The 11,373-nt window shown below is 37.2% G+C and overlaps 1 protein-coding gene across 2 annotated transcripts in view; it reads right to left on the bottom strand.

Annotated features, from left to right (window-relative positions):
- Positions 1-2,920: 2,920 nt before the first annotated feature.
- Positions 2,921-11,373, bottom strand: part of ly75 (lymphocyte antigen 75) — a 42,888-nt gene continuing 34,435 nt past the window's right edge. For both annotated transcript variants that reach the window (XM_039657533.2, XM_039657534.2), the window contains exons 26-35: positions 10,400-10,562; positions 10,110-10,268; positions 9,738-9,860; positions 9,036-9,224; positions 8,330-8,553; positions 8,056-8,239; positions 7,806-7,964; positions 5,680-5,802; positions 5,357-5,539; positions 2,921-4,156 (exon numbers count right to left, since the gene is read on the bottom strand). In XM_039657533.2, coding sequence (XP_039513467.2) covers positions 3,984-4,156; positions 5,357-5,539; positions 5,680-5,802; positions 7,806-7,964; positions 8,056-8,239; positions 8,330-8,553; positions 9,036-9,224; positions 9,738-9,860; positions 10,110-10,268; positions 10,400-10,562 — 1,680 coding nt within the window. In that variant the 3' untranslated portion in view covers positions 2,921-3,983. The remainder of the gene's footprint in view (positions 4,157-5,356; positions 5,540-5,679; positions 5,803-7,805; positions 7,965-8,055; positions 8,240-8,329; positions 8,554-9,035; positions 9,225-9,737; positions 9,861-10,109; positions 10,269-10,399; positions 10,563-11,373) is intronic.

Below are 11,373 nucleotides of genomic sequence, written 5' to 3' on the forward strand. Positions count from 1 at the left end.
TGAAATTTTAAGTGATTTCCAAAATGATGCTTAAGTCGGCATCTTGGGAGACCCTTTTTAGGGGTTTAATCTACCCTCCCTCTTACTGGGCTACAGTTGCCGAAATCTATTTTTAACAGGAGATAAAACAGAGAGAGAGACTGTAAATAACACCCTGCAGTTACAGTACTGCTACATATGACATTAACTAATTAATGGTGCCTGTCAAACCCCTGTAAGACGTAGACCAAGACCAGAAAAAAATAAATAATTCAGAATAATGATGAGCCAAAACATTATGGCCAGTCAATGGTAAAGCGAATATCGTTGATCATTTCCTAACAAGGCCACGAATTAAAGGGTTAGTTCACCCAAAAATGAAAATTAAGTCATTATTTACTCACCCCCATGATGTACCAACCCGTAAGACCTTTGTTCGTCTTCGGAACACAAATGAAGATATTTTTGATTAAATTTGAGAGGTGGATCACTGCTACATAGACTGCCTAAGGGATTGAAACTTGACTGCCCAGAAAGTCAATGAAGAAAATGTTTAAACTCAACTATAAGTTTATTAAGCGACGAGAATACTTTTTGTGGGGGGGAAAAAAATAAAATAAAAAAAATAACGACTTTATTGCATCGTGGAAATCTCTCGAACTGTCGGTTCAGGCCCAGAAGGAAGAAAAGGAATAGTCGAATAAAGTCGTTATTTTTGTTTTATTTCCGCACAAAAAGTATTCTCGGCGCTTGATAAACTTATACTTGAGCCGCTGTTGTCACATGGAATATTTAAACACTTTCTTCAATGACTTTATGGGCAGTCAAGTTTCATTCCCTTAGGCAGCCTATGTAGCAGTGATCCACCTCTCAAATTTAATAAAAATATCTTCATTTGTGTTCCGAAGATGAACGAAGGTCTTACGGGGTTGGAACAACATGGCGGTCAGTAATTAATGACTTAATTTTCATTTTTGCGTGAACTAACCCTTTAAGGTCTGGGTAGATTAGATGGTAAGAAAACAATCAGTTCTTGTTCTCACTGTGTTGGATGCAGGAATAATGATCGGAGCAATTTTGACAAGGCACAAATTGTTATGGCCAGCCGACTGGGTGAGAGTATCTCTGAAATGACAAGGCTTGTGTGTTGCTCCCAGTCAACAGTGGAGAGAATTTACCAACAGTTGGTCTGAGGAGGGGCAAAACTACAAACCGGCGACAGAGTGTCCCATCTGGTTTGACCCAAAAGAAGGTCAACATGTGGCACAAGTCATATCAAAATCTTAATGATGTTTTTTTTTTTGTGGCAGCGTCAGACCAGCCCGTTCTCATCCTTTAGCGTCACATAGAACGCTATATGACAAAACGGCGCTATACTACGCACATGGCACCCTTTATCGTTAATATTCACGCGAACCCAAGGCGTCATAAATCCTTTAGCGTAGACTACCCTACCCTATCCCACACCTAAACCTAACCATCACAGCGCGTGTTATATTAACGATAATGGGTGCCATGTTCGTAGTATAGCACCGTTTATATGACGCTAAAGGATGAGAATGCGTTGGTCAGACCAATCAGAGTGCCCATGAACCCCGTCAACCGTCTAAACGGTGTCCAATGGGCCCATGAACGTCAGATCTGGATGAACCCAGGGTCCAGCCATTCATGTGGAGGTACATTTGACATGTGCCACCTGCCTACCTATCTACATTATGCTTTTTCTATAATGCAATTTATTTGCATTGTATAACATTCAGTTTAGTATGAATGACGGAATGAATGACACACAATAGAAAGACATACAAGCCACCTTAAGTACATCTGTGTAATCTGTTCTTCACTTTAGTATTTGCCCTCAACAATTAGTTTCCTATAGTGTGAATGGCTTGTGCATTAAATACAGCCTTTTTGGCAGCTTGGATAAATACTAAATCAGCTAATGAATACTGCAACTTTGCAACTAAAATATAAATTAATTTAACACCGTGACCCAAAAACATTTCGGTTTTACTTTATTTTGATGCTCCCCCAAAAGACATTCTACTAACTATAAGTAACTTTGTACACTCTAAAAAATGCTGGGTTGTTTTAACCCAATTTTGGGTAAAATGCGGACAAACCCAACTTTGGGTTAAAAATGTCATTTGAAATGTTAAACCAATTACTGGGTTAGTCTAATTGGGTTTCCCCATGCTGCCGCAGCTCAATTTTATTCACGCTGCTATGCAGCCTAGACACCTAATTTTCGCCTGAGATAGGGAACCAATCACAGAACGGGGAGTGAGCAGCAAGACGATGACGACGTACAGTACATGCGACACACCGAAGCAGTTTGTTTATATCTATGGATTCATCATGGCAGCGGACGCGAAGTTACCTTTTGATACAGCCTTTGTGTATACATAAATCTCTGACCCATCGTCTTTTTCATCGTCTAATTTTCTGTCGCTCTACATACGTCATCTGATATCATTGAACCGATTGGCTAGGCGCATTTGATAGACATTCGTAGCACCCAATAATACGGCTCTGGGCATTCATAAACCACGCCTCAAACACGAGAAAAAGAACATGTGGTTTCCAGACCACGTCTCTTTCTCAATGATACGTGGTCTGGCGTTAGCCAGGTTAGGGTTTGTCAATATTTGATCCACATTTGGGTTGAAATAACCCAGAATTTTTTTAGAGTGTAACTACATGTCAACTTGTTCATCTAACCCTAACAGTCTACTAACACTCTAATTAGAATTAGTAGACATGTCCCAGAAAGCAACTAACAGTGTCGACCCAGATCCGGACCACATCTGGTGCATGTGTATTCAACGCATACCAGATGTGTCTGGGTTAGGTGCAACATTAATACAGTCAACACACAGAATGTATAAAGGGGACCATGAAAATAAAGTGTAACCAACATTCACCAACAAAGGACATACTATTAGAAGACGTACATAGTTTTATTGAGCATCTTCTGCTGTGGTCAAAACAGAGGAAAGTTGATATGTATTCAAATCAAAAGACAAGGATCACAAAAGATTCTCTTAAAAAATCTTTTTACAAAAGCAGCTTTAGTCAACACGTTTGGGTTTGCAATATATTACCATCAAATCCCAATCATCTTTGGTGTAGTTTGGAGTAAAGAAAGAAAAAAAAAAACCCAAACAAACAATCAACAGCAACAACAAAAATATAATAAAATATTTACAAAGCATGTACTACTTCCTTTACTAATAGTTCGATTCAAAAAGCTCATTAAAGTGCATCAGATTTCAGTAGTTTGAGTGAATTAAGCAAAAGAGTGCATAGATATAATCTCTGAATGTAATTGTATCATTAGCATCTTGCACTGCACTCAGTGCACTGCGTTACTATAAGCTGTTGTACAGAAACCAAGCTATTATACAAGGAGAAGTACATGGTAATCATCATTGGAAAACAAAACACTGTTATGGCAAGTTTGATAGGAATGTTCTATTGAGTGATGACTAATAAATCTATCAATTTTAAAGAGTGGCTTTCAGAAATCAAATTAGAAAAAAAATAACTAGGTTTGGGATCCTTGACGCTCAGATAAAATAACATCTTCAAAAAGAAAAGAGGAAAATCTTCCAAAATGTACAATCTTAAAATCTTCCCAGCTCTAAGAGCAAGTTAATATTCAGTGCAGCTCAAGAGGAGTGAAAAACCCTGATTTTGATGACTTAATTTCAAGAAAAGCCAAAGTAACACAATCAAATTTTTATAGTACAGAAAGTACCAGCAGTCCTCCTATTAAAATATACCCAGACATTTTAATTTAAACATTAAAACCTCAAACATTACCACTCCTGTTTTCCTTTACAAAAACTGTCGAGTCATCCGTTTAAGCCATGCTGTGAGGTGGATAATAAATAACCTTAGTTTGAACCACTGAAGCGGGTGTTCATGTTGATGGCATAGAGTGTTTGTAGTAAAAGGCACATCGTAGCTACCGTTTAATTTGACATCGTTCACTTGAGGCATTATTCTGCATTATTAATTATACTCGTACTGTCCGCGTCATCAAAGTTGCGCTGGTAACGTACAGTCGAATGGAAGCGATGCTTGTTTTTCTGGTATAGGAGGAAGACGCCAGCGACGATGATGCAGAGGAGTACAATGATGAAGAAGATCAAAGCCACAGGGCTACCTGGATCTGCACATGCAATATACAACATGTTATACCATAATGATGCTTTTTTTTGACTTTGCAATGCCACTGAAATACATAGATAGATGAAAAACAATCAACAGTCAAATAAATGTGTGTTCCTCATACATCATATTGTTTTTATTTATTATTTTTAATTTAGTCATTTGTTTTTAGGTTTTGATTGTAATGTTAGAATTTGAACCCTTTTTTGCCTATAAGCTACATCTTAACCTACCTAGATACATTTACTATGTTTGATTTTTAATATGCCTTTATATTACACATTGTTTGGGGGACAACTTTGGGCAGGATGTGGAATAACATATTTACTTTTTTTCATCCGATTAATCAGAAACATAATCAACAGATTAATCAATTATCAAAATAATTGTTAGTTGCAGCCTGTTGGAGTTAATCAGATTCACATAATCAGATTTTGTACAATATTTCACATGAGCTTGATGATTAGTTAAGAACACAACCACATATCCATTTATTTTTAAAAAAACAGGTCTACACACTTCAGAAAAATGATGTAATCATTTTAAGTTTTTATTTTAATTTAATTTTTATCGGTTTTCTCTTAAATGTTTTTTTTTTCAGTGGCATTGCATAGGTTTTAATTTTTACATTAAATGTGCAAAAGTGCATGTGATGTTATTTTTTTACATCACAAAAAACAGCTGTTTTAATATGGGTGTGTAGAATTTTTTTATCCACTTTACTTTCAAAAATAAAATATATTTATAATACAGTTAATGAATGTATATATAAAGAGTTCAGATGCAAAAGCCTCTAAGTGCCATTTGAAATTTTCTTCTAGAATGATAATTTTTATCATCCTTGTATATTTAAGTTCAGTAATTTCACTTAAATGACAATTCATAGGTAATTTTCATTCCCATTTAAGTGAAATTACTGAACTTAAATATACAAGCTTGATAAAAATGATCATTCTAGAAGAAAATTTCAAATGGCACTTAGAGGTTTTTGGATCTGAACTCTATATATATATATATATATAATTAAAATAAATCTTTTAAATAAAATATATAATATATAATTATAAATAAAATTATGAATTATTCATAAAATATATTATCTTAACTTTATTGTATATTATTATATTTTATATTTAGTGCATATTATTAATTTTATGTATATTATGAGCCATTTTCTAGATGAGAAGTTGTGAGGACTCACAGGCAGGTGCTTTGCAGACGAGCCGGCTGCGACTGTACAAGCAGTTGGCTCGGGTCCAGATGCCTTTGCTGGAGACCATGACTGCGCAGATCTCCGATGTGTCCTGTGATAATTGCGGCCCTAATTTTTCATCCCAGCTGGAGAAGTCCAGTTCACTGCCGTCCTGCCAGCCACTGGGCTTACCTTAGAAGAAAAAAGAAAAAAAGATTTACAGAGCTAAAATAAGTCCACAAAGATTATCTCTTCGCATTTGAAAACATTTCTCTTAAAAAGTCCTAAGAATGGACATGGTGAGCTTGAAGGTAGATGAATCATTAGTTTACCTTTGGAGTCAAAGTTGAGCGCCAGCCACACTCTGCTGGTGATGGAAGGGTTGTTAATCATATAGTTGGAGACAAAATCATTCTCCTCTTTACTCTTGATGGTTAACAGCTTGGACGAAGAATCTATACAGGAAAAATGCAAGATGTTGTTAGACACTTTCAGGTTGATTTTCGGGTTGGTTTGTACAGATATTAGTGATTATGTTGTTGTATGTTTTGTTATGCTATGTCATGTAACCAATCTGTTCACCCATCATCCGATGCCTATTGCACAGAAAAATGGCAAGAGCTGGCTGAAATTGCAACTTTTAAAGGGATACTCCACCATTTTTTTCTATGTTATTCCCTTAACTAAGACGGGTTGATCCATTCCTCTGTCGTCTCACGAGACACTTTGATAGCATTCAACTAGCCCAGTTCATTCAATATGGGCCAATCAGAGAAGCGACCAAACACCTCCACGTTTTCCCTATTTAAATACACGAGTAATGTAACTCGACCTAGGACGGTGACACAAAATAAAACGTTGCACTTTTCTAAGCGTGTAAAGTGGATAACTATATTGTATGGCGGAATACCACAGCAAGTGACTCGGCACATATATTTCTATGGACTCGGCGCAGTAATATCATCACTCCGGAGAGTGAGAGGGGGAAGAGGACTTTTCACGAGTGATGATATTACTGCGCCGAGTCGAAGTGCTCCCAAGCACTTGCTGTGCTATTCCGCCATACAACATAGTTATCCATTTTACATGACTGGACTAGTTAACTCTTTCCCCGCCAAACACGGAATTTTCCGGGTTTAATGAAAAAACGCATCTGCGCCAAACACAGAATTTTCCGGGTATCCGTGTTTTAGGTGGTATACGGTAAGGAAGACCCGCGCGCATGTCCTGAATGAGTGCGCAACTCTTTGATCAGAGAAAAAGATTGCAATCGTCTCAAACAGTGGAGTAGTGAGAATGTATCAGACAGACAATGCAGAGGTATATGGCTGAAGTACTGGAGGTTAATGGACTCGGAGTCCGATCACTCTTTATTTGATAATTCTGAATCTGATCGGGACGAAGTAGTCAGTGAGAGAGATGCACATGTTGTCACAGAAAGTTCTAGCCGTGGACGTGCCGCAGATAGATCGTATAATATTATGACACTATAATATGTGTGTGTGTGCAGGCATTTATGTGTGGCTGTCTAAATATGAAGGTGTAATTGTCAAATTAGTTCTCTCTTTGTGCACATTTACCACATTGTAATATGTATTTGTGTGTGTGTGTGTGTGTGTGTGTCTAGGCCTGTTTATTGTAATTCCAATTATTCATTATTCACAGGTAGAACACAGAGAGGCAGAGGCAGAAGTTTTATTGCAAAAGTTACATTTCCCTTACATCCTGGGAAATGTGATATATTTTACATTTATTTTATGTTTTTAATTTATTTTGGAAAGTTTTATATATGAAGGAAACAACATCTGAATGTATTCTGCTTTTAAATGCACTTGTTTGATAAAAATACCTTTTTCTCAGTTTTTTGTCCAAAATGTTGTGTTTTTGACAAAACCTACCTCTGTTCAAGAGGCAATAAAAAAAGAACAGATGAAGATAAAATAAAAACGTTTTTTTTGCCTAAAAGCAGAGGCTCAGATCTTTATTTTTATATATATCATCTTCATATATTCATGGAAGAAAATATTCAGCGGGGCATTCAAATTTAGTGAAAATCGTCAAAAACCCTGGCGGTGGCTGGCAACTTTTTTTTAAAACGCTGGCGGGGAAAGAGTTAAGGGCTATCAAAGTGTCTTGCGCGCCAGAGCAATTGACAACAGAGGTACGTATCAACTCGACTTAGTTAAGGGAATAACATAGTTTAATATGAAAAAACGGTGGAATATCCCTTTAAGGGCAGATTTTGTGTGTAAAACCACTGGTAGAAACCTTTATGAAGTTATTTAAACGTGTTTTATCATGTTGGTCTGTTATCATGGTAACATACATTAAAAGTAAAACTAGACAAACTGGTCATTCATATGCGTGTTGTCGCTTCCTTTCTAACAAAGCCAAAAAAAAATTGCCAACTGAATGTGAAACTACGTGAAAGTTGCAAAACACCCAGCAGAATACTCACCCAGATTCTGACACACGTTCTTGGCATCCTCCATGGTAAAGACTGAGTAGTTGTACATGTTGAAAGCATAACAGTAATCTTTAAAGAGGACCCAAGAGGTCTGACTATCACTCTCAGGACAACTACTGCTGGACTGAGAAGGGAGATGTGCACTAGTTCCTGGAAGAAGAAAAAAAGAACGAAAGAAAAAAACAGTTTCGGACTGAACTTTTGCTTTGTGTTGTGTTGTGTTATTGCATGCTTGTCTTACTTTCATTGATGCTGTTGTAGCAGATGGCCCCTTCTTGGGCTGCATGGCAGTTGACAGATGACCAGGTGCCTTTGGAGTCAACAAACACACACTTTTCCTCTGATTCATGGCCATCAGCTACAAATCCATCAGGCTGGAATTTTACCGCGGTCCCATCTGACCACTCAAAGGGCCATCCGCTTACCTAGAGAAAAAGCCATACAAATTCAGAATGATAACAATTCAGAGCTCACAGTGCTGTCAATTGTTGCTATTATCACAAAAAACTGTGTACATCTTGTTTGGAGAGGCCAATCCACAGTGAAAAGCCGTCCCTTTTGGCGATCAGAGCCATGTTGTCGTTAGTCGTTTTGTCACCAATGCTGGCAAGATGGCCTCCATTGCTGCCACACTCTTGCAGTGCCTGATACCAGTCCATTTTCTTGGCCACTCGACGGTAACTTATGCCATCTGGAGTATTAACCTCAACCACACCCTTCATGAATTCATCTTTGGGATCTGTCAAATACATCTTCATAAGTTGACAATTTACAAGCTATATCAATAATCTTGCTATCTACATAGATGTAAGGGTAGGTCCACGACCATTTTTCAAACATCAAAAGTTTGTTTTGTCCATTTTTAGTAGTCCACTAGAATAAAGCTACAAAATTACTACTATGGTTTCATGAGGTCTTTAAATATTCTGCAGTGTTGCATAAACTTTATAACAAATGAACTAACATTTGGCTCTCTATTTCACGTTGTTTTTTAGTTGTTTCTTCATTTATATGAGGTCCTGAAAAAGGCATGCATACTAATGATAAAAAATAGAAAATAATAATTGATTATTATTGATTGTTGATTAATAGATGGATTGCTTGTCAATTGCTCGTTTTGCAGATTAACCCTAAATAAAAAAAAGATTTATGTAAAAATATACTTTTATGTACAGTATATAAAGGGTAAAACAAGTTGAAAACTCATTGGTGTTGCTTTACCATTTTCAATCTTGCACACCACAATACTTTGCTGTTTGAAGGCATTGAAAAGATGTTGGTTGGTTATTATTTCCCACTCTCCAATCACGTTGAGGCCAGCCATTGAGGGTTCTGTGATGTTTGGTCTTTCACCATATTTCCAGTTGGAGAACTGCACATTGCTTCCATCAAGCCATTTCAGCTGCTCATCTAAAACAAAAATTAACAGCTACCGTATTTGATACTTTCTTACTCATCTTTCCCTTTAAAGGCTGGCATGACTAGTTAACAGTCTCGAGGAGTCAACGCTAGTTAGCAAAAGTCAGAGCTAGCCTGCAGCCTGTCAGAGTTGACACATTTTAAAGAAAATTGTGTATTGTATGATGGGCTCAGATTTTTTTGGGATTTGGAGAATGATTCCATCCAGAGGAGATTGGGTTTGATATTTTACCCGAATTTAGAACACAAACTATTTTCAATTGTCATTCGTCTCCTAGCAAAAAGGCACATGTTTGTGCAGGAATTTGGAATTACTTGAAGGTCTGGAAGTGTGTTTTCTTTCTAACCATTCATAAAGTCAGAAAATGTACTGTATCAAGTTTAGTGTTTTAAAATCAGTTAAAATGTTGTGTAGAGTACAAAAATTGTGAATGTTTAGTCTGATAATAGGCTATTAAGATAACACAACTGACAAGATTGAACTTTGACGAGTGATCATCTTACCGGTCTTGTTTTGGTTTATTCCCAGCCACACAAACGAAACCAAGTTTCTGAACGGCTCAAATTGCATCCTGATAAAATCATTCTCGGCCTCATCACGAATGGTCAGGATTTCTCCATACCCAGCTAAAACATACAAGAAGGATAACCATTAAACATCATGAGATTCATGTAATGCTCCTTAGAAATCATTAAACATGGGCATTTATGTCTAACGTATAAGCATTTTACAACAGCTTTGACCACGGCTGATTAGACTTCCTGTTTCTGCATACAATACAACTTTAAAAACACAGCAGAAAAGTAAACATAATGTTTTGCAGAATAGTTCATCTACCATTTTAAGTCCCAGATACGATTAAGCACCATCCGTACCAAGAGTCTTGCAGATCTGCTGTTCACTGACGTTGTTGTTGCCCCACCTTGAGGACCCCAGCAGTAACGTGTAGCAGTTGTTCTTAAAGCTTATCCAGCTCTGTCCATTGCTTTTGTGGGGACATGTGACAGAATGCACTTCAGGAGTGACGGTCTTATCTGTTATGGGAAAATGCATTTTAAAGCAAAACATATGTGTGTAAATAATGAAAAGCAGTTCCAATAATGCCAACATCATCAGATAAGGTCAGCAGTTAGCATTTATGAATTGAATTAGCTTTGATCCTCACTGTGTGGGATGTGGCAGATCACTCCTGAAAGCTCTTCTTCACATTCAGTGGCCTTCCAGAAACCATCAGTGTCCAGATACACACAGGCCCCTTTAGTGGCTTCAGAGGACCAGCGGTTGAACTCAGTGTGGCTGTGGTCTGTCCAGTGGTAGTGCTCCCCTTCCTTGTTAAAAAACAAATATTAATCAAAGGTATTCATGACATTGAACTGTTCCAGTATGTAATAAACTACCGTAAAAAACGTTTTTTTTTTTACATTTTTTTATATAATATCAATATTAACTCACAAAACGGTTCAACATTGATAATAATGAGAAATGTTTCTTAAAGGTGCCATCTGTCAAAAAAAAAGCAAACAAATCATACTCCATATTCCATACCAGATGGGGGCAGCATACCTCCAGAAAGTGAGTTGTGCCACGGCCGCGCTCGCGTGCACTCTCACGTCTTCAAACTGTTTTGCTCTCTCTCCCTCGTGCATATTAATCAAATCATTTGACACGATAGTAAAAGGTTGGAAGACCGCAGTTTCACGTGGAGCATTTGAAGATTTTTAGATATTAGAGACTCAATGAACAACATCTCAACACTAAATTATAAAGGCCGTCTCATAGACGCCTGTATCAAGCCGGTGCATTTCGACGATATGGGGAAATAAAAGCCCAGGCTATAATTTGTAGTTTTATGGTATTTGTTTTGTTCATATTACATTTTTATCATTAGTTTGAATTAATTTGACAGACAGCATTCGCTGATTGACCAAGCTAGCGCCATTCAGAGCGGCCAACTCCCACGAATTCACCGTGAGACACGCAATTGACACTTTTCACACGCTATCACGCCACATTTCAATTATGTTGCGCACAGAAAAGGATACGGAGACTGACAGAGTCAGTTTGCAGGTTAGTTATGATGTATAAATAAATCTCAGCTTTCAGATTCTGTCAATTTTATTACTCAATTCAAACAATAAA

The sequence above is a fragment of the Pimephales promelas genome, chromosome 21, assembly GCF_988280905.1.
Source record: "Pimephales promelas chromosome 21, fPimPro1.hap1.1, whole genome shotgun sequence".
Lineage (NCBI taxonomy): Eukaryota > Metazoa > Chordata > Actinopteri > Cypriniformes > Leuciscidae > Pimephales > Pimephales promelas.